This window comes from Bacillus rossius, chromosome 3 (assembly GCF_032445375.1).
Source record: "Bacillus rossius redtenbacheri isolate Brsri chromosome 3, Brsri_v3, whole genome shotgun sequence".
Lineage (NCBI taxonomy): Eukaryota > Metazoa > Arthropoda > Insecta > Phasmatodea > Bacillidae > Bacillus > Bacillus rossius.
In genome coordinates this window covers 9718784-9743599 of record NC_086332.1, presented here as the reverse complement: position 1 = coordinate 9743599, position 24816 = coordinate 9718784, and the positions used below count along the sequence as shown (strand labels likewise).

The 24816-nt window shown below is 37.3% G+C and overlaps 1 protein-coding gene across 1 annotated transcript in view; it reads left to right on the top strand.

Moving 5' to 3' along the window:
• The first annotated feature begins 4872 nt into the window (after positions 1-4872).
• LOC134530189 (DNA replication licensing factor Mcm3) overlaps positions 4873-24816 on the top strand; it is a 37897-nt gene continuing 17953 nt past the window's right edge. Inside the window, exons 1-11 of the mRNA XM_063364844.1 lie at positions 4873-5057; positions 7440-7552; positions 9300-9508; positions 10445-10575; positions 12081-12180; positions 13616-13754; positions 15223-15465; positions 15838-16002; positions 20369-20567; positions 21238-21386; positions 22879-23031. Coding sequence (XP_063220914.1) covers positions 4986-5057; positions 7440-7552; positions 9300-9508; positions 10445-10575; positions 12081-12180; positions 13616-13754; positions 15223-15465; positions 15838-16002; positions 20369-20567; positions 21238-21386; positions 22879-23031 — 1673 coding nt within the window. The 5' untranslated portion in view covers positions 4873-4985. The remainder of the gene's footprint in view (positions 5058-7439; positions 7553-9299; positions 9509-10444; positions 10576-12080; positions 12181-13615; positions 13755-15222; positions 15466-15837; positions 16003-20368; positions 20568-21237; positions 21387-22878; positions 23032-24816) is intronic.

Sequence of the window (24816 nt, the reverse complement as noted above, 5' to 3'; positions counted from 1 at the left end):
GAACGTCCATCTGGTAATTATAGTCACAACCAAAACCTTTTTTTTAAATACTCCCCGTGTGCGCCCGGTCCTTTTCCGGTGTAGGGCCTAACCCAGCTGCGTCAATTTAACACGCCCCACACAAAGCATTACGTGGGGCCGTGCAGTATACGGTACGGGCCGTCTCCCGCCACCCCAGAACTTTAGTTAATCGCCCAGTGCACAGGCACAGGCTACATCCAAGCTTAAACGTGTTTTTAATTTAGTAGCGAGCCGCGGTCCACACAGGTGGGCCCGCGCGTCGCAAGTTACGCAAGTGTCCCTCTCAGATAACGTGTGCAGTGTAACCGTGTACGTAAAAGCACCACAGAGTGCCGTTTTGTCAAGTGTAATTGTAATAATAGTGTAATATAAAACTTCTACGTGTTCAGACGCCTCACTGGCAGTCATGTACCGCCGAGTAGACCTCGCGCCCAATGTAATGAACCAGTGTAAATCGTGAACAATAAAACGTCCACCCCGCACCTCCCGTGCGCGACGTGCGACCCGTAGAACAACCAGAACAGTGTATGTAAATTCACCTAAACAACCCAACCTAATCAGGAAACAAATTCCATCACCGCCGACGGTTCTAGCGGGCCACGCTGGGGCAACGAACCCACGACCATCACACGGTTAGACATCGAGCTAGCCTGGCGCCCTCCCGGAACAGAAATCTCTAAGAAAGCCAGCCACCCCGCTAGGACCTGCGCCCGACCTCGAACACGAGACCGCGGCGGACGGCAAAGTAACATTATAAATACCAAAATGGACGCTAATAATGTATATGTAGAGCTCCTTCTGAGACCCTACTTTGATAAGTCAATTTATTATGTGCTGCTAGCTATAGCTAACTACTAGTTTAACTGCTGTTGCTATTTACTTGTATTGACAAATAGATAGGTATACACATACATTTGTAGATAGGGATACAGTTGGTAATAAGTAGATTACAATATCATAAAAACACAATGATAAATTTAATTATTTATTAATGAAATTGAAAGTATCTCAGGTTTATATAAAAAGGTAAAAATATTTATTGATTCAAAATCCTAACAATTGTTGGCACTGCAGAACACATATATATTGGAAAATGTCTGGAGTGACGATGCGCACATTTATTAAATAATCAAGTGTCTCTTTTGTTCGGGTTCGAAGCTCTTATACTCAGATTCAGTATATAGTTCTGATTTACATAAGTCTTTACCTCGGCTAGATAAAAATATCTTAAGTCGGTAGAGCTCTGATGCTCTCTCTCCCAGACCACTGGGTAATTACAGTTGTGTGTTAAAATAGAATGTCAAATTAGATTCACGTAGTTAATATTACAGTATTTCAGTTTATCAATGTCTTTCTTGAAATTAGGCCGCAGAATAACTAAGTATGGATGTGATGTGTTTCGTACGAACGAAATGGAGTAACAGACACGGTCATTTCTTACTCACGTATTTATACACTCCTAGTAACTTTATCCTTTTGGATAAAGCCCTAATAATATTCACTGACACTTTAACAATACCGTAAACCGGGGTAACTTTGGGACACTTTTTCCAGTTTTTTACTACTCATGTTAGCTGACATTAATATAGATTGATGAAGCTATGATATTATAAGTATTTAATCTTCCTCTTACAAAATATTGTTATAATTTTATTCTAGGACCAAAAATATTCTAATAAACTGCCTACATTGTTGTCCCAATCTTACCCTATTAAGTGGGATAAGATTGGGACAGTACACTTTTTCGCTTATAAACACTAGTAAAAATAATTTTGTCCCAATGTTACACTTAAGTGTCTTATTTCAGACATGAAGCTTGGTATTGAAATCATATTACAACAGGTTTTAGCACATTAAATTATAAATTAAAGTAATATTTACAAAATAATGAGTAAAAATAAACTTAACAAATAGTTTACAAGTTATTCTTATACTATCATATTAGGAAAGTTCTTTGACTTTTAAAATTTCCCGTCGGCCTATTTTTACAGGTTGGTTGATTTTTTCGACTATTTCATCCTTTGAATAGAAAACTTTGTCGGGCTTTGCTGGCCATTTCCAGTTTAAGGCAGACTTCTTCATAGCTGATTCAAGTATATCATCATTTTTAAATTCGACAATACGCCCTGGGTACAGTTCGTCTTCGTACCTCACCAAAATGTAGTCTCCCACCGTCAGGTTCTCGAGAAAACTTGAAGGTTGTAGGCTTGGCATTAATGGAGCACACTGCTCTTCCAAGTCACTGAAAGTTACGCTGTCTTCAGAGTCTCTTAGCGAAAACTTAGCATAACCATCATCACTGCTGCTCTCAGTGCTGCTCTCTCTTCTTAGTTTTTTCTGGTGTGGTACATGCAGTAGTGCTTACGCACATTTGGAAGTAGATGGTTGGAGATCAGGTGCAGATGGGTGATGTTCAGATGGTGGTAACGAAAAAGCTTTAAGTTCTTCTGCTGAAACACTTTTTCCTGGAAGAACATCCAGCTTCTTCTTTATCAGGATTTTGCGGACTTTGGAAGTTTCTTCCCGTTTTTTTGTAATTTGTTCTACGAAGCTCTTCCCGACAAGGGAAGAAATTGATGAATCCAGGCTCCCTGAAGGCAATCTTTTTAGAACCACCTGTCTGTCAGTAGGATAAATTCCTGACTTGCGGAATCCGGAAATCATGTTTTCTGGACCTGTAACCAAACCATCGAAGAGGTTTTTCAAAAGTGTTGGAAACTGATCCTTGGGTACAGATGTACACCGACTTCCAGCTGCAGTTTCCTTCCAATTTTTCAGTACCTTTCGCTAGGCAACTTTCATCGGTCGAAAGTAAGCCACGTCCAGTGGCTGTAGGAGGTGGGTAGCATTTGGAGGAAGTGCTATGAATTTTATGTTGTTTGTTTCACACAGCCTTATAACCTCCATATTGATGTGGGAGCTAAGATTGTCACAAATGATAGCTTTCGGTCCTTTCTGGCGGTTTAGAATAGGCAACAGTAAAGATTTAAACCAGTCTTCAAAAGCATGCCCATCAAACCAACCAGATTTAGTTCTATTGTATCGAGTACCCGAGGGTCTGTTTTCAGTCCAGGTTGTCCAAATCTTCTCCGCCTTATAGTTTACATAAGGTGGCGCTACATCTCCTGCTGCATTTCCACAAACCATTATTGATGTGCACGCTTTAGACGAATTTTGTATCCTCTCAGGGTACTTAATTCCCCTCTTCGTGATGATTTTTCCGGTGCCAGGATCGTCTACAAGATTTGTTTCGTCGTAATTCAAATTCCTATCAGATCCTTTTCCAAATTATCAAAAAACTTATTTACAACCTCTTCATCTGTTGCTGCTCTAGAGTAAGAAATGTTTTTTGCTGTTCTCTGAGTTAATATTGCTTTGTGCCGTCGCATGAACCCTTCCGCCCAATCATTTCCTGGTAAATTGTTTTTAAATCGTAGCTCCTTTCTTCCACAGCGGTCCAGGTAGGACTTGACAACACATCGAAGGTCAAACATATCCACAGGAAATCCATAGTTTGACACGGCTACAATGTGACTTACAAATTGCAACTCCTCTTCATTTGTGAAAACAGGAGCTCGGCCGACAGCTTTCAAATGCTTTTCCTGGCTTTTTAGGTACAAAGTGTTTTTTGGAATACCATATTTTGTTGAAGCTTTGCGAATCGACAATGTTTTGTTCCGTACAGCTTGCAAGGCTTCATTCAAGTTTTCCTCTGTGTAATTTTTATATGGCCGTGTACCAAGAGCACGTTTGGGATTTCTTGGCATGGTTGGTTGCTTTATTCTGAAAAATATGAAGAAAAAATGCAGTAAAACATATTACGCCAACTTTGGGGCAACTTTGGGACAGTCCCAAAGTTACCCCACCAAGTGATGATAATTTACTATTTTGAGGTTATAAAATAAAATGCAAGTATCAAAAACATTAGCATCACATTAAATGGATGTCAAGGCTTGTACTTCTTAAAATACATACCTGTCTTTCGTGAAGTATTTGCCGTTTTTAAAGTGCGTACGAAAGTTAATATTAACAACATGTGGTTGAAAACAAATCCACTGCCTCTATCCCGCTAATGCAACTACAGCTTCAAAGAAATGCCACGAGATAGTAGCACATGCCAGCGAATATAGAAGCGGTGATTGCATACCACTTCTAAATACATGGCCTTCACAGGAAATCCTAAAGCCAGAAATTACTCACTGTCCCAAATTTACACTCCCAGTCCCAAAGTTACCCCGGTTTACGGTACTTTTATTCCATCCTTTGGTGCAGATGCCTATTTCTGATTAGCTATTTTTCAGGATAAATTTCCGACAATGTCTTATACGTGTCCATTCATTATAATAGGCCATTACATTCTTCTTAAAAAACTTCTTAATTTAAGTAATCTTAATAATGCGTGCCACATTTAAAATACGGCTCCTGATTGGCCGAGAACTAATGATAGTTACATTATTTGAAATAAAACACATCAATTCTGCCTGCAACAATAGTGCGGAACACAAAATCTCACATTAAATTTGAATTAAATACACATAGTAATACAAATTTACATTAACAAACACGGTGTGAAATTAGCAATTTAACGTTTAAATTTCAATTGCTCCTAGAGGGGTACAGCAATTCCCAGTCTCAAACGTTCGTTTTAGTCATAGAGTTTCAATTACATAGACAGGCATATCAATTCCAAACAGTTTCCAAATAACATTTATACATGGAACGAATAATTATAAATTAAAATAAATTATTACTTAATCGGGGCTGGAAATATACATAGTTGCAGTACAATAAGGTTAAGCAAAAAATATTTCGTGTTAGGAAAGAAATTTTCTTGAGTTGGTTAATCTGTCGTGCATGTCAGTTTTCCCGCGCTTTGTGCCTTTGTTGTATTAAGTAGCGTGTGCGTGTGTGAATACACATTAAACAAATTTAATTTACATGCTTGTAAAAACCACACAAGTGATATGGCTGAAGTAGATGTGGACCAAAGAATCAGAGATATCCAGCGTGAATACTTGGATTTTCTAGATGATGAGGTAACTCTCACTTTGTACGTTTGTTGCAGATACTAGCTCACTCGCAAATCGAATAAGTTTATTTGGGCTTACTACGTGCATTGTATATTTTGTAGAGTCGCGGCTTTTCTGTTAAAGAAAAACCTTAAATGACATTTTTGAGCATTATCATGTTTCAGGTTTTTCCTCCAGAAGAAATTTTCGAATTCCCATTGGGGTAATTATGTATGAAAAAATTTTCTGTAAAAAAAAATAAAATAGTTTTTTTAAACTTTTTAAAGATTATTTGAAATCTTTGTGGTTGGTTAGGTTAGCTAAAATACAGTAATATCGCGAGGACTGTTGGTTAGGTTAGGTTAACCACATTTTATATACTGTTAAATTGTTCTAAAGTTTTATTAGTGCGTATGCTGGCACAAACATCTGAAAATAACAAAATATTTATTATTAAACACTGAAAAATTAATTGTATTAAAATTAAAAGCAAAAACCTACATGTATATTATATTCCTAAAATAAATACCAGAACTAATTAACAAATTAAACATCAAAATTCAACACAAATTTAAATTTATTGAAATTTATTCAGTCATCAGCTCTGCATATTATCCAACAACAAATAATAAAAACTATATAAAAATTAACAAAAAATACTTGTTTAGAATTGTTCCGAAAATACATTTTTTCGCACTATTTTTTCTCTCAAAGAATGCCCTTAATAACTTTTAGTATAATAAGTGTTTATTAGAGGTTAAATATTAGAATGTAATCAGATATAATTATATAATATGATAATACCCCATAACTATACCCTTACCTTTTCATTTATGAAAAAGTGAGGGTAAGATTTATTTATATTAAAATTTTAATCCAGTATTAGCTACATCAAAAATATGTTATTGTTACTACTTTTATGGTATTTTAAGTGTAATTAAACTAACCAGCCACACTAGGGGTGGAGCCAGGGGGGGGTTTTAGGGGTTAACCCCCCCCCCCTCCCTAGAACCAAATCTTTAATTAATTTCTTATTCATCACTCAAAAAAATTTCATATTAAAATTAATAAAATTTTTACCATTACAATATTTAAATTTAAGTACTGAAAACTGCTAAAATAGCACTATTTTACACCTTAAAATCCAAATTTTCCCGGGGCAGGACCCCCGGATCCACCGCTTTAATACGGGGGGGGGGGGGGGGGGGCGCATTCTTTTTAACACCCCCCATACACAAATCCTGGCTACGCCACTGAGCCACACTATTTTTCACTCTTTTAAATGTAGGTAATCTAACCTAACCAATGAACAACATTAGGTAATATTCTTACAGCGCGGATTTTCCGTAATATATTAATAAAATTCCACATGTACTTTTTTCAGAAACCAAAGACGTTCCTGTATTTACTTTGAAAACAGCATTTCTGAGTTCCTTCTAATTTCTGAAAAACAAAATAATAACAATAAAAATAATTATAATTATAACTTACATTACAATGCATGTGCATTGATCCGGCCGCTGCCATTTTTCGCGTTCCCAAGTGGGTCTGGTTGTTTATATGTTTGGAAAACTTGAGTTAAATCGTGAGAACGGTCGATTATGTTTGATTAGCTATGTTTAAAATACTTCAAAACATTGTGGATGGGTGGTTTGGTTAGTATAGCTATAAGTGGTTTAGAGCTCACCAAGACAGTGGATACCTAGTGTGTAACTGAGATGTTAACCGTCTTATGGACCAGCTGTGAATATAGCTGGGGTGGAGCAGATGTCTCAGTGACAGCACAGGGAGTCCAGGGTGTCTTCATGCCACAAAAGTCATGAAAATGTAGCAAACTTAATAACTGGTGACAAAAGGTACGAAAAAGTCCTGAAATAAACAGTAACTGCGTTTGAAAGGACTTAATTTTAATTTCCAGAAGTACCTATTTTGCTAACTTGCATTTCGTATTTTGACACCTCACTTCGCATATCAATAGGTACTAATTACAAACTGATAACTGCACACTAATAATAAATACTTAAATATTGAATTTTGTTATATATCATAATAATTATGTACATAATATAAATTAATTATTTATGATAAATAGATTAATAAATGAATAAACATTTATAATAATAATAAAATTAAATGCTCAATAATAATCATGCATTAAGTATAAATCGTTAGAGACTGTCCTCTTTAATCAGATGGAAATTATCTCTAAAAAAATTAGCCATACCACAAAATTTTTTTTGTACCTGTGAATAGAAGACCTATTTTGTATTACACTTAATTCGGCATATTAATTGTAAAAATAGCTGTGTGGTATGAAAACGTGGTGGAAAACTTTATTAATTTGAAAGGTCCTGAGACAGTTCTGACGTGGGTTGACGAGGTGTAGCCGCGGTGTGCCGCTGGTTGCAGGAGGACCAGGACTTGTACTCGCAGCTGGTGCGTGCCATGGCGGCCGACAAGAAGAGGCGCCTCACCGTCAACATCAACGACCTGCGCAGGAAGAACCCCCGGAGGGCTGCCAGGTGAGGTCCTACCTCCGCCCCCGGGCCCGCAACACCTGCCCGCTTGGTCGCTGCGTCCGCGAGCATCGCCCGCTGGAAACCAGTTTCTGCAAACATTTTTTGCGTTTCATTTACTTCCACTTCAAATCAAATCCTGCGGTCATGTATTTCCCTCCATAAAATAAAAAAAATATTGATGGGTAGTATGGCTTACATTTCTATTTTTTTGACGTGACAACGTCTAATAAATTGATGAACGCCGGCTGCGCGCACGAAAAAGTGTCCCACTACGGATGTGTCCTGTTTGCTCATTGTACGTATGTGTGGCATCTCTCTTCATGCTCATTGTACGCATGCGTGGCATCTCTCTTCCGCTCGATCGGAACGACCATCGATTTGACTTTTCAATCATATTTTCGTCGTTTGAATTATTAATATTGTGTAATTTAACGATCGTCCACCGATTTTCAGCACAATCGGTACGGATATTTAAAAGTAATGTTGAATATTCAAATACGTTTTGAACCAACAATGGTGTTTTACAGTTACACATAATAATTAAAATTACACCCGGGATCTTTTGCACAATGTTTTAAAAAATATTGTAACACATCATTCTCTTTTCTATGATTATAAATAAGTTTGGTGTATTTGGGATGCGTATTTGTTATCAAATCGTTTTATAAAAACGAAATAATATTATTTGCCTACCCTGAAAGAAGTTTATAAATATATATATATCATTTAAAACTACTAATTTTCATGTGTGGCATCGTGGCGGTGCGGTCAGCATTACAAACATCCAAACCAAAGAAGTCGGTTCGAATCCTGGCAGGTACAAAATTTTTTTTGTACTTGTAAAAATAAATACGGTGCACGCAACATTTCAATAGTAATTAATATATTTGAATTAATGAATGCAAATAAAAGTAAATTTATTAATTAAATTGTACATTTCATTTCACTCCTTATCCATACAAAATAGTGATAATTCAATAAAAATGATTCAAATTTAAAAAACATTTCTTCCTCAAAGAATATAATATTTTTAATGCCTAAATGGTTTGGTTGCAAAAGCCTATTACGGCTCAGTCTCCGGCCGAATATGATATTTCCTTTTCTTCTGGATCAATCATTTCATCAATGTTTTGTTATGACGTCACGTTAAACTATCGTCCGTAAACCGACTTTACAGACAACCAATTTTTTTTTAAATATTGTTTGTATGTACAAATTTGCACAAAGCTATTGCAGAAGTCCGGTTTACAAAAATACAAATAGGACAGACAATTAATTACATCAGCAAATTTGTTCATGCTACCAGTACACCGAAAGTTTTTTTTCTCCTGAACTCTGTGGTTCAGCATGTTCTTTTATCGAGCAACATTCATGCCGCTGGCGTTCAGATTTTTTGGGTGAATTCTGGCCGTTAGGTCACTTTACCGTGCAGCCGGTGCTTTTAGTTTGCTCAGAGTTAATTGACACTTGGTTTTCATCTCAGTACAGTGTTTCTTGTTTACTAGCGAGGTACAATTCAGATTTGGTATTCCCATTAAAACTACATTGACGTTTGAAAATTCAGCTAAATTCACTAATCTGGCCCGGTGGTGGTCCCGTAAGTGCCGGATTAAATACCTTTCACTGTTGAAGCGGTCATCACTGAAGATTGGAATAGATATTTCTTAGTTCAAAGTGTTCCCCAGTAGCCGAGGGTGCAGAGCAGTTGAAGCGGCGCGGAGCTGCCGGCGACCGAGTCTCGTTGTCGCAGCCTCCTGAGCAACGGCTTCGAGGAGCAGCTGGCGTTCCAGAGGGCGCTGAAGGAGCTGGTGGGCAGCGTGGACCCCACCTTCGCCAAGGAGACGGAGGAGTTCTTCGTGGCCTTCGAGGGCAGCTTCGGGGGGAAGCACGTGACCCCGCGCTCGCTCATGTGCCGCCACCTGGGCAACCTGGTGTGCGTCGAGGGCATCGTCACCAAGTGTGCGTACCCGCACTAGCTTTGTTTAATAATAATATAATAAAATAATAATAATAATAATAATAATAATAATAATAATAATAATAATAATAAAAATAAAATTTTGTTGTATTTAAAAATGATTTAATTCAATTTCAATTTTTCTTTTCTTGAAAAAAAAAATTTGTCAGATTAAAAATATATATTTAATAGCAAACCTTAAGTGCCTTAATAATAATAATAATAATAATAATAATAATAATAATAATAATAATAATAATAATAATAATAATAATAATAATAGCAATAACAATACTAATACTAACAATAATAATAATAATAATAAAATGGAAAAAAAAATGTTTGGTTTAAAAATGATTTAATACAATTTCAATTTTTTTCTTTTCTTAAAAAAACAAATATTTGATTTATTTAAAATATATATTTAATAGCAAACCTTAGGTGCCTTAATACAGTAATAACTTTTCAAAGACCAAGAAAAGTAATTAAAAATGTCATTTCGTTACGATATTGTTGACATCATGACCATCTTGTGGATGACATCGAAACTTGGTTTCAAATAGAGACTGTATTCCAATATCTTCCCGTTCAGCTGATACATGATGCTAGATGCTGTTTGTAATTGATTGAGTTACCACAACCTTAACATTATTGAATACTGAGAGATGGGCTATAATTAATATTTTTATTTACTGAAGAAATTCACAGATGCCAAAATATTATACTACGTTTATGTACAACATTTAATTAACAGAAACATATGTTTATAAATTTTTTGTAACGTTTTACAATCACTTTAAAGGAGAACCTTTTTTTTTCCCCTAGACTGTAGTGTTGTCACCATAAGACACGGTAAGGATCATGAGTTTTCTCTGGTGCTTGGTAGATAGTAAATGAGTTCTGCTTGAGGTTACACATGTAACTGTAATGTTTTGCAGGCTCGTTGGTGCGACCGAAGGTTGTTCGGAGCGTGCACTTCTGCCCTGCCACGCGCAAGGTGATGGAGCGGCGCTACACGGATCTCACCTCTAATGATGCCTTTCCTTCGTCTGCAGTCTACCCCACCAAGGTAGGGTCGTGTCTCATCACTGTTTGTGCGGTAGGAAGGTTGGAGACGGCTGCCTATTGTGGTAGTGGTCTGGGCTCCTTGAAAATGATTAATATTTAAGTTTATTATAAAAAAGTTATTGGTTTTACTTTGAACATTTGAAACCTATCATTAGAGGGGGTGTATAGACTAAATGAAAATTGTCACACTGCAGTTTTTTTTCCCTTCAAAAATTAGCTAATGTAATACAGGCCTCTACATAATCTGAAATTTTACGAGCCAGTGATAAAAAAAAACAATATACTTTTCTTTTCAGCTTACACTGTTTAGTTGTAAATATGCGATGTTGCCAAGCATTTGTGGTGAGGAATGCTGACGAACTATCTATGTGAAGTACTTTATTTAGCTGTGGGCTGATGTTGTGCTGTGCACTATAGTGACATTGTCTGGGGCTTAGCTCCCACAGAGCCCGATATGCCACCACCTCTCTCACCCCTCGTATCCTCACGGCACCTTTGAACCTCCCTTGCGCTCGAGATCTGTGGAGCACTGCCATAATAAGAAGACATCATTGAACTTTGGTAGAAACTTTACAGAGCAAGAATTTACATATAACTTGATGTAAGTTTTTGAACATACGCCATTGCTAAGAACTTTTTCTGTTGAAGAAAAACTAAAAAATAAAAAATAAAAAAATAAATAAAACCCAAAAAAGACAAAAAAACACAAAATTAAGCAAAAAATTTCTGTTGTCAACAAGGATATAAACACCACAAAATATTCCGTAACAGGAATATGGTCAACAAAACAAAGAAAAACAAAATGTACTAAGAGAACGAAAAAAAAACCCATAAATGATGACGACACAGAAATATTGAACCCAAAAAAATTCAGCACAACGGTTGAAACGGAACAAATACACGACGAAACGTAAAGACAAAACAAACACAATGGTTTTCCAAAACAGAATAGAACGATAAAAAACCACCACAAATGATGACAGCACAAAAATATTGAACCCAAAATAATTCAGCACAACAGTTGAAACGAGACAAAAACACGACAAAACGAAAAGACGAAACGAACACAATAGTTTTACCAAAACAAAAACAAGCGACGTTTCGGGAACTGCAATCTGCTCCCGTCCTCAGGCAGAGACGCACATGGTACGGAAACACAGGTGCCCTTTTTTGGGTTTTATTTATTTATTTCTTTATTTTTTATTTTTTATTTTTTTCTCAACAGAAAAAGTTCTTAGCAATGGTGTATGTCCAAAAACTTACATCAAGTCATGCACTCCCATTGCACAAATCTTTCAAAGATAATAATTTACATAAAGTTGCATGCAGATTGCCAAATCTTTTTCCATTCACACTATTCTTGTATATATTTGTAAATGAACCTTATTTCACCAGCATTATTGAGTGTCGAGGATCTTGGCCATGCCTTCTAGTTTCCTGGCTGCACAGTTGCGTGAGAGCCGTGGAGTGTTCGCGGACGAGCACAGAGTGTTGCGTGTGCTGCAGGACGAGGATGGCAACACGCTGGAGACGGAGTTCGGGCTGTCACTGTACAAGGACCACCAGACGCTCTCCATCCAGGAGATGCCCGAGAAGGCTCCGGCAGGTTGGCAGTCTTGCGTCCCTCGCGTGTGTCTTGTCTGGACACTTCCTCGCCTCCCGTGGCTTAGGTCTCCGTGGAAGATCTGCCTGCTTGTGTCTCTTCTTTCATTATGACAAGCTTCTCTTCTATTCGGTTTTCTTCTTCTACAAGTACTAAAGACATTAAAGTTAAACTTTCAATAAATGTATAGAAATATATTTGTTTGGTTGAGTTTAATGTGCCACGATTATGTACAAAAGCTTAAGGCGACATGACGTCCAAGATTATAACGAGCTTTGAACTATTTCTAATACCAGCTCAGTTCCCATAAATTTGACTCATGCCTGTTTCATATGGAAAGTAAAAATGGTTTTTCATAGTGATTTTAAGTCATACAAATTTACCAGCTTGCCCAACTCAGTGTATCCATGTGATGTCAATCAACTGAAATCATTTTGGTAATTGTAACTGTAGTCAATCGAACCAGATCACATGCAATCACACTAAATTTTTTGGGCACTATTTCTGAAATTGAAACAAGGTTTTTTTTTTCGCTCGAGTGAATTAATCTGGTGTATGTTCAGCTAGCGCTTGAGGAGCAAGGAATGCGAGGGATAATGGAAATTAACTGGACCCTGAATGTGGTCACCTGAGAGTGATTGTGCAGGTCGTGATGGAGACATCTGCAGGTGCGCGAGTGGTGGGACCAGTGGCGTAGCCAGGATATGTGTATGAGGAGGTGTGTTAAGAAGAATTGCCCCCCCCCCCCCCCCCCCCCCCGAATTAAAGCGGTGGGTCCGGCGGTCCTCCCCCGGGAAAATTTGGATTTTAAGGTGTAAAATAGTGCTATTTTTAGCAGTTCTTGGTACTTAAATTTAAATATTTTAATGGTAAAAATTTTATTAATTTTTTAATAAATAAATTGTTTGAGTGATGAAATAAGAAATTAATTAAAGATATTTTAATCAATCCAAGTGCCTTGTCCACGTCCACTCAAAATCATAAATCATGCTCAAAGCTCGACAGTACAAAAAGAAAAAAAAGGAATAAAAATGGTTGGGTTTAGGCAGAACTGGCCTATTCCCGGAAACAGTTAGCTTTAGCTTGAAGAGTTACCCAGTCACCACCTGCTTATAATTACCGCGCTGGTTGAATACAGTAGGCGTAATATATTTGAAAACTTGGGACCCGTCACGGCGTCACAACCCTTACAGCTTCTGCTCGCGACATGGGTAGGGGAAGGGAAGGAGAATCGGTATAGGGCTCGCTTACTCTTCCCCTCCAGTGCAGTGGCCGGTGATGGCAGCAAGACACCCAGGCTCTTAGCTAACCTGCTTTCAGATAAGAAAAAAAAAATGGGGCTAAGGGGAGGGGTTAGAACCCCTAAAACCCCTACCTCCCCTACCTCCCCTGGCTACGCCCCTGGGTGAGACGCGGCGGGACGTGGTGCCGTGCGCAGGGCAGCTGCCGCGCTCTGTGGACGTGATCTGCGACGACGACCTGGTGGACCGCTGCAAGCCGGGCGACAGGGTCCAGGTGGTGGGCAACTACCGCTGCCTGCCCAACAAGCAGGGCTCCTTCACCTCCGGCACCTTCAGGTCAGCGCGGGTTGCGACAGTTGGGTTTGGAAATATCGATGGCGGTGGCCGTTTTCTCAGGGTTGTCTGCGGGCTGCGAGAGTCACGGAAAAGTCCCAAAATAAATTAAGGCACCTAAAAATGATTTACAAAATTGAAGCACTGAGAATTTAAAATTTAAAAAATACATCTGTAAGAATTGTATTTTCTGGCCAGTACTTTACATTTATTGTACCATTATTAGCACAAAACTAGAGGACAGATAATTTTTTTTTTATTTCCCAGATGGTTTAACTTCAGTTTTATTTCACACATTTTTAAGTTTATTGGTAGCCCTTGTTTTGCTGATAAGTTATTGGTTATTCACCTGTAAGGGCCAATTGTATTAAATAAGGGTTGGCTGATTTAAAAAACAGTAGTTTAAACCATGGTTTAAATCAATTTTTTTTTTCAAAAAACTAAATGGTTATTTAAAATGTATTTTTGAATAGAATATCTTAATAAATTTTAATGAAAAGTCTAATTCCAGTCCAGTAACAACAATAGTTTGCTCATTAATGTTTCATGTGATTTATGGGAACAATTAATTACATATATACTAATCAAGATCTTTTATCGTTTAAATTATATGAATAAGTTGTAAATTATACCCAGCGAAATACTAGTCTAAAATTAAATTAATTAGTAACTTGTAGTCAAAAGTGTAAAAAAAAAAAGTCTAAATAAGTAAATTTATTATTAAAAAAAAACATATTTTTTGGGAAATCCCTGACTACTGTAAATCCCCTTCCTGTGGGGAACACTCATTCTATAAAGAATCCTCTTCCTATGGGGAAATACATTTCTGTGGTTAAGTCCCAGTCGGATGTGCAGATTTGCTGGACTTTAGTTCTTTGATGTTATAACTTTTCTGGTTCAACATGAGTGGCAGAAAGCGAATGTTTCATGGCTTTCATTTGGACATGCAGATAACCAAAATAATTATTGAAATAAAAAAAACCTAGTTCAAACAAACAAAAACTAGTGTTTTCCAACCCTTAATTTAATGCATTTTTGCATAAATACATTCTGTATAAAATACAGTTAACATCCTTGTTTATATTTATGAAGTGAACGAGAAAAAAATAAACATTTTATGGGCTCGCACAAAAGAGACTTGGAATGAAATATGGGGGAGGATACCTGGGAATTTAGGAAGTTGTTCTATGAAGTTCAATCAAAATTTAAAACAAATGTATTTTTTTATACCATTGGAGCATCACTACACAATTTTTTTGCATCATTTTTATATAGCAACCAGCTATAACTGGCAGTAATGTTGCAGCAAGAGTACAGCCATCTAGAATGTCGTCACACTGAAGTCGCTGGGTCAGTTGTTCCGTGTGGCGGAGGAACTCGGTGTGCAGCTGGAGAGTATAGATCCAGCAGGGCTTCAGGAGAGAGAGCAGGTGTCCCGCTCGGAGGATTGACGGCTCTGCCCTGCGTGCAGGACGGTGCTGATCGCCAACAACATCTCGCTGCTGAGCAAGGAGGCGTCCGTGAGCATCTCCAAGGAGGACGTGAAGAACATCAAGAAGCTGTCGAACCGGCGCAACACCAAGGACGTGTTCGGGCTGCTGAGCAAGTCGCTGGCGCCGTCCATCCACGGCCACGACTACATCAAGAGGGCCATCCTGTGCATGCTGCTGGGCGGCACGGAGAAGGTGCTCCCCAACGGCACGCGCCTCCGAGGGTGAGCGGCGTTTCCTTTCATCCCCGTTACTTTTTGTAACGTTATCACGATGTACGTAACTCGATAATATACAGAAAATTTCCCATTTAACTTAGTTTTGATGTTCACTTTTATCCAACCATTTCACAGTAAGTATTTTGCAAGTGCAAGCGGGCCACCTCAGTGAGGGGTTTCTTGATTCCTGGGATCTACGCCCATGCTGGAGATTCTATGCCGTTCGAGGATTTGTTGATTCGACCCTCTCATCCCTAGTATTAATGCTTGCTCTCTAAATGTGCAGCTTCGAAACCAAAACCCCAGTTTTAGAAATTATTATAGTGTTGGGATAATCACTTCGGAGCATCTGTTCACTGAAGCTGTTGGTGTGTGCAGGGACATAAACGTGCTCCTCATAGGCGACCCGAGCGTGGCCAAGTCGCAGCTGCTGCGCTACGTGCTGTGCACTGCGCCTCGCGCCATCCCCACCACCGGCCGGGGCTCGTCGGGCGTGGGGCTCACGGCGGCCGTAACCACGGACCAGGAGACGGGAGAGCGCAGGTCACTCCCTCGCCCCCCGCTGCCACGCTCCCTCGCTTCAAGGAGCCTCGTGCCGTGCGCGACTTTCCTTTCCCTGGTGTACGAGGCCGTCCATTACAGCTTAACACAGCCTCGGCATCGTACCATCACAACCAGTCTCTTGAAAATACTGATGTGAAGAGATAACTATGTTGATATCCATTTGCCCTCGGACAACCATCCGAACAAGTAGTCAGAATTATTAGGAACCGGATAAACTGACATCTCTCTATGTGTTGAAAATAAAATTTTTGGTCGAATAATATTTAAAAAAAAAAACCTTACTTCAGTAGCAAATTTGCATTCGTGGTTAGAAGTTCACAGTTTTTTAAGCTAACATAGGCGGTTATACTAGTATAAGGAATTATTTTCTAAAAATATTAAAATAAAAATTCATAAATTCTACTTCCTGGCATATTTTAAAATCATCATTTAAAAGGGAATTTTCACACTTTAAGTAGTTTACAGTATTTGATCATTTTAACAAATAGTTAGGTTAAGTAAAAAAAAAAAATTGCGCAGTATCATAAAAATGGTAGGTTAGCTACATTAAAAATACTTTTCAAATTTGTGAACAGTAGGTTAGGTTAGCTACATAAACATACTGTAAAACTGTTCAAATGGCTAGTTAGTTACATATTAGGTTAGTAATTCCTACCTCAATTTGAAAAGAATTTCCATTATTTTTACTGCAGCTAACCTAACCTAACAAATATACACACTGTTTTATATTATTTAAAATGTCGCTACCCTAATTTAACTAACAATCCACACCATCTTAAAGTATTTTTAGTATAGATCTAACCTAACTGACCATTCCCACAATATATCAGTATTTGTAATGTGTAGGGATGGTGATTTTTCGTTTTCGCTAAATAGATGCAAAAATATGCTAAATTATATTTTTTCCGCTATAAAATGCGAAAACCAGACTATTCCGAGATAAATGCGAAATCAAGGTAAAAATCGTAGATTCGTCTTCACTCTACACAATTTATTTACCGATTGTATTTCGTTTCAGTTCAGTATCAAAAGAACCCATCATTTTATGGCGTATTCAGCACAAGTATCTTATTGTCACGTCATTCACACTTGTTCGTAAATATTGAATGAAAAATGGCCATCCGTGCCTCGCGATTGTAAACAAAGCAAAGAACAACTAGCTGGAAGTGTCCGTCATCTTGCAGAGTACAAGTTTTTAGGCCGCCATATTGCGACATCTCTGCTTCGCCGCGCTGACAATTCCCATTTTCTGGCTGTGTTTCACGTGAAAGCCGCGTTCTTGTGTAGTCTGTGGAAGGTGGTGTGTTTACAAATACGTGCATACTCGTGAATGTGTTGTATACTGTTATTTCTCGTGGTAAAAATGGGACGAAACATAATTTCCATTCGCGATCGCATGAATGAATACAAAAGTGAACAGTTCTACGAAAGTGATACGTATATTTTAATGCTCAATTTATTTAATCGCCGCCTGGAGTGGGAAAAAAAAAAAATTCACCGAGAAATCGGATGAAGAAAAAAAGTCGGTAAAACGGCAAGAAACGGTTTCTGGCATGATCGAAAACCAAAAGAAGGCGAAAATTGAAAAAAATGAAAAAACAAGTTTCAATAACATTATTTGTGCACTCTACATCAACTATGGCCATAACACGGCTAAAAGATATTTATTGCAATTTTAAGTATTCAATTTATTGCACTCATAAGTGCTAAAGAGTTGTTTGGAAACCTGCCAAGATAGGTTATCTTTGTAGTTGTGCTAGATCTTTATTTCTGTGGTTGTTATTAGTTAATATGTGTATTATTTAATGCTTTTAAAAAATGTACTTTTCTTCAGTAATGTAAAATGAGAGAATTGGCTAAATCTTGTTTTTAATAATGCTACAAAATGCTAAATTTCAAATTCAAAATGCTAAATGTTATTATTTTAAATGCTATAAATCACCATCTATAGTAATGTGTAACCTAACCTTACCAGTTACCACTCATTAAAATGTAAACTATTGGTAAAAAAAACTTGGGAAGTATGTACATCTACGCCTTAGAAAATGATTCCAAAACATGGCATGAAGTAATAATATGCATTTTTTAATTTTTATTTTAATTTTTCCAGGAAAAGGGCTCTTATTCAGGATTAACTGATAGCTGTGATTAACTGGCTTAACTGGTAGCTCTGATTATTATTTGACAATGAAAACTAAGAAATTTCATTAAATAAAAATTTTAAACTAACTGATTCACTTAAAGTATATGTGAAATGGTTACGTTGGGGTAAAGTTAGATTTAGAACACATGAGAACTAATAATTTACGAAGTGAACTGAAAGTTTCTAATAATTATTCTTTAGTATCACATTTCCTTTTTCACTGTTTCGGATTTGGTACCTGCAATGAAAGTTTCATATTGTAAGTTTAAATTGTTATGCAAGTCATTTCTTAAGATGTAATCTGATTATTACATTTTTCGAGATTATATTCGTAAGATTGTTTTAAGCACAGCAATGAATGATGTTCGTTGGTTTATAGTTATTATGAACAATATTTTTGTATTACATTCAGCACTCAATATTTTATGTGTAGAATTTATTGAAAAGATATTTGATCATAAGACTAATCTTTAACAATATTACTATTATTTTAGTCTACACCCTTATGATATTTACCTACAGTACTCTGTAATTTTCCTTATTTAAACACTTAGCCGGTAATAATGGTTTCATAATCTGTATTATATATCCTCTTTAATTGCATAATTGTTGCACTCTCATCGTCACACCTATATTTTAGGGCGTCAAAATTTGGTTTATAAAACCTCTCGCGTAATTGTCGCACAATTTTTTTGGTCCCGCTATTAGATTCTGAGCGCTTTGTCTGGGGATTTTTTCCGTTTAAAACAATGTATTTTAAAGTAGAAATCTAATATTTATTTAGACATTACCACTTACTTATTTAATTAACGGAAATACGAAGTTGTCTGATGTGTAAGTTTTCTTTTAAAGACGTTTTTAAACGTTATAACCTTTATCTATGAGTCTGCGTCATCACGGTGTGCCGCTTATAAAAATGTTGCCAGCGCTAGTTGGCATCATTCGTGTTTGGTTATGTTGGTTACTGTATAGAGCGTAGAGATACGTAGAGATACGTAGTCGAATATCGATATTGATATCTCGCCGATTGCATGCATGCGCGCTCTGTGTCGTGGTGTGTACTACGACGATAGTTATGCGTTAGTTCAGGCTCGCATTTGCATTGTTTTTTCTATTTTAAGTTGAAGAAAGGTTTTTGTTGCATGATTTGTTAAATTTAAATTGTTCGGCATGCTTTTATATACTCCACTTTTTAAATAAACGTACTTTCCATGAATGGGTTTTGTTTTTGAATAACTTTACCGAACAAAATTTTGTTTCTTTTTCCCATAAACGTCACACCCCACTTTCTAACTTGATTTGAGTATAAAATGTGCAATGATTAAGTGATAAAACACTGTATATACAGCAAGTAAGCTGCTTCTGTATCACATGGTATTAAATTGATTGTGACTATTGATTTATGCGCCGTGGAAGCTATGACGATTAGTACTTCTTTTAATAACCACCTCAATGGAGTGTCCGTGTTTTGTGGTGTTGTAGTCCATGGTTGTTGACTTTTTTTTTTTAATTTTTTCTCACTTCTGGTTTGTGTGATGAAAAGAATACAAATAATAATTTTTTTCAAGTTTGAAATGACAAATATGCAGTGTTTTGAATTGTTTACGTGATTTATTCCGTTACCTTTAAGCAAGACAGTAGCAATAAAAAAAACTTTTAATACTTGTTGCATCTTTAAAATATAGTTTAGTAGCATGTTTTTTGATTATGAAGTCCCATTAAACATCAACGAAGGGTATTTATATCCCACGAATGACTTAATTTCGCCAGTGAACGTTGGTATATGACAAAATCATGTCAAGTATTCGAAAAAAAAGAATATCTGTTATTTCAAAGTTTTAGTATTCTAGGTTGAATTGAATACAAATAGTTCATTATTCGTATTTGTATCTGAAAATTCAAATGTTAGCAAATGCCTAATAATTGGTGTGTAGCATTGAATTATTTTTTCTTTCTTTTAGAGTGATTAACAACTGTAATAATTTTGTCAGTGCACGATATTCAATGGTCTTAAAAGAATCAACAAATAGCAACATTTAAGTAATAATAAAACTTATTAAATTATAATCACAGATGGTATACAAAATAAAAATTTTTAATGTTAACAAGCCTGGTCGTATCAATCTGGCAACAGCGGGTGCCATTTACTCTGTGCTGCGACCTAAGCGCGAGCTGCGCTTCATGCCACGGCACTCTCCCCAGGCTGGAGGCCGGGGCCATGGTGCTGGCGGACAGGGGCATCGTGTGCATCGACGAGTTCGACAAGATGTCGGACATCGACCGCACGGCCATCCACGAGGTGATGGAGCAAGGCCGCGTCACCATCGCGAAGGCGGGCATCCACGCCAGCCTGAACGCCCGCTGCTCCGTGCTGGCGGCTGCCAACCCCGTCTACGGCAGGGTGAGTGTCCCGTATGCCTGCGGCGATCAGTGGAGGCAAGCTATGTGGTGGATAGCGATAGAACCGACATGTCACCATGTACGAAACTTTGTAAGTTTCTAGTTTATTGTGTTTTCTAAGTATTAGAAGAAAAACTGTCATATTAAAAAAAAAATATTTTTGGATAAATAAAAGTAGTTAATATGTGATACAAAGCATATGTAGCTAATTTTCTACAAAATTGCATGTTAAATTATTTTATTTGTTTTAATAGTATTGCAATAATAAGATGGTAATGTATGGTAAAATTTAACACATTCTTTAAATGATTCATGCAACAGGAAATTTTCATTTAATGCAGTTTTTTTCGACATACGCCATTGCAGTTTTGCACTGTTTGTCATGGAAAATTTCCATAAATAAAAATAAATCAATAAAAATATGAAGATTTGAATTAGAATTATTGTTCCGGTTATGTCGGTTTCATTTGCGTTTACCGTGGCTCCTGGTTGACCTTGTCAATGAAAAGTGATAAGAAACGAAATGAGATAAATGTGCTTGTCTACTCGTTGAGCAAGTCTGCTATTTTGGTCCAGTACTCCTCTTGCTCTAAAACTGGCTCATGTTCAACACAACCGAGCTGAAGCTCGCAGTACGTGTGAGCGCGAGGACGAAGATGATCTCGTTGCAGTACGACCAGTACAAGACGCCCATGGAGAACATCGGCCTGCAGGACTCGTTGCTGTCCCGTTTCGACCTGCTGTTCGTGATGCTGGACACGGTGGACGGGGAGTACGATCGCAGGATCTCCGACCACGTGGTGCGCATGCACCGGTACAGGTACGGTGGACTTGTACACCGCGGCGACGCAGGTGAACAGATGAAGGTTACAACATTTAAAAACGTCTTTAAAAGAAAATTTACACATCAGACAACTTTGTATTTCCGTTAATTAAATAAGTACGTAAGTGGTAATGTCCAAATAAATATTATATTTGTACTTGAATAATTACAATCCTTTTATAGGGAAAAAAATAACTACACAAAGAGCTCGGAATCTAATAGCGGGACCAAAAACATCATGCAACGTTGACGGGAGAGGTTTTTTTTAAACAAATTTTGACGCCCTAAAATATTGGTGCGATGAGTATGCGCATGCGATTATGTGATAAAACAGGGTAGTTTCATAGTTCACTAGGAATGGGCCAATTCTATTCTCAAATACTTTCAAATCCTTAGTATTAGAAGCACTCAATATTCGATGAAAAAGATTTGAAATAAAATAATAGAGGAAATAAAGTTAATTAAAAAATTTAACACTGATGACCTATGAAGTTTACTAGGTCAATTTTTTTTTCTTAATAGCTATCTTGTTACCATTTCCCAAGCTATTGTATTTTAACATATCATGTAAATAAAATTACATTATGTATTGATTTTGTAAACTTATAGTTAGTGAAAAAAACATTTTAAGGGTTAAATGTTTGAGCATCATAGCTAACATTTTTATTTCTTGTGCATTATTTTATTTTCGCTCCTTGAGACCTGGATTTAGATTCAAGGGGTATAATTGAAGTAGGTACTCTTTGAGATTAAAATTCAAGGAGATTGGGATTCGGCCCATTGTTAAAAACCCTTAAAAATTCAGTCATTGGCATTCCGAAGTACAAGAAGCACTTTCGTACTGGCTTTGATTTTATATTTAAATTTTCATTTATTGAACCAAATTGTTTAGCAACAGGGCTTAAAAATATTCTTTCCGAGATTTTCACCTATTTAAAGTATGATATTCGGTAACAGGCTCCAGTGAGTAATCGCTGGGAGGAAATAACTCGTAAAATCGTACGGACAGCTACAACTGTCATGAATATAGACTTCAACAAGAGTCCAATGCCAGGTCCTATGCTCATGAAATGTAACACTGTTGCTGTATTACAAGCTGTAGCTTAGTATTGAAAGTTCAGCAATGACCATTGAAAGAAAACAGGGACACGTGTTTTAAGTCTCACAAGCAGTCTCTGTGAAATACTACTGTCTACAGAGATTCGTTTTAGTTTTTTTGTTGAGAAGTTTAGAAACATCTCTTTTGTACCAGGCTACCTAGGCGAAGCGGAGACAGGGTTTATTATGTTACACTTGGTGAATATCTGTTTTGGAATTTATTGTGACAGAACGAAAAAATACAAGAGAAGTTTATTGTGTTTGGAGCGAATTAATGCCTTGAAAATTAAATTACAAACTATTCGTGACCAGGGATCCTTGAAGGCTATTGTTTGAAGTTGAGGGTTTGTCTGTGGGGGGCCTGGGTGACGGGTGCGGGGTGTGCGGGCAGGAACCCCACGGAGCAGGACGGGGAGGTGCTGCCCATGGGCTCCTCCGTCGACCTCCTGAGCACCCGCAGCCCGGCCGAAGAGGAGCAGCCGGCCGCCCGCGACGTCTACGAGAAGTACGACGCCCTGCTGCACGGCTCTTCCCGCTCCAAGACGTACGTGCCTCCGCCGCGCCCCTGCCGATCCAGCCCGCTTCCCGGGCGAGCCTTCGACGAGTTCCTGGGTCCCAGAGTGCTCGTGCTCAGGCTGTCCGCAGGTCGCGAGAGTCACGGAGAAGTGACGAAATGAACAGTGACGGTGCTGAAAGTGATTTAACTTGAATTCGATCTTACTCGCAGCACTTTGTTGTTTTACAACCTCACTTCAGTTTATAGTTGCAAATTAGATATAAATATTCGGAGACCGTCCACTTAATTCATGTGGAAGTTATCTCTGAAAAAACATTTTTAGCGTACTAACACAGAAACTGGCATGTTCCTACGAATAGTAGATCTGTTTCATATTATTTGTAATTTTGCTTCTATAAATCCTGACTAAAAAATTCAGACCTAAATTTTCACGTATAATAAATTATTTTCCACCCCCTTGAATTTCACTATATGCCCATGTGTATATTATTCTTGCTTACAACATTTAAAATGCAACAACATTTCCCACATAAAACGTTTGAAATCTACCATCATTATTCACAAAACTATTATAAAAATATTTAAAAAATACTCGGAATGAACCAATAAAATCCTCAAATGCCATCAAATTTTTAGTATTATAAATAATATTTCATTTTTGAGGAAAATAATTTGTAGGAAAATATTAAAGAAAATTTAGTAGAACTAAACTCCAGCATTGACAACTCACCATAAAATTTTGTATCTATCCATAGCTCGGGACTAGTGTACAGTGAATTGCGATAAAACTAGGGATGGGATTTTCGAATCTTGGATTCGTCGAATATACCGAATCCTATGGATTCGAGGATTCGTAGGATCCGAGGTGGGATTCGAGGTAGAATTCGAGGTGGGTTTTTAAGAGTTTTATGTAGTAATTGAAAATTGTAGTGCTGGGCGAAGTTCGAAAATTTATAACCGAACCGAACCCTTACGTTCAGTTCATCGAAACCTCATAAAATATATTCGAAAAACCGAACGTTCGTTAAAAAAAAATTACGTTTTTCTAATTTTATAACCCCCATTTGAGACCATTCACAAAACAGCACAACAAAATTCCATTACTTCTAATATTCCGACTTTTATTGTATAATCGTCGCCTCAACAGTTTCAAGCGCAGACAAAATAAAAATAAAATTATTAATCGTCGCATAACTCGCATAGCATTTTTTTCATATAGGCGCGCCTTGTTTTTTGTTTACTTTAGAGATTTTTGTATGCATTTCTCGTACTACGTAATATAAACTATCGTACAAATGTCATATGTATTGTATATTATACCTTTAACTATAGTGCGTGTACGATAAGTGTTGTAAAATCACCAAACATTGCGTACCCCATACGTTAAACTAAAGCGCATGTACGAGAACTCTCGTATTTCGGCAAAACTAACGTGATCAAGTTAACACAAGACAAATGCGGTAGGAAATGATTACGTAAATTACGTATTTTAAATTACTGGGATGTATTTATTTTCTTTGGCCTTTTTGGTTATAACAGTCAAGTACTGAAAATATTAATTTAATCTTGTGTATTAAAAGTACTGGCCCAGTAAATTTTACAGTACGGTACTAAGTTGACTAGCATAGTTGCGGCAGCCATCATTATTTCTCGTGTTTTCTTTTTTCTGACGCAAATTTCTATAACCACACTTCTTACGTTACGTTTACAATATTATTGTTCGTGAGGTGATTTGCGATGAGCAGGCTTCCGTCGTTGAAGTTATCCAAATGGAGAAAAGATAATGACCCAGATGACCCAGAACCACCCAAA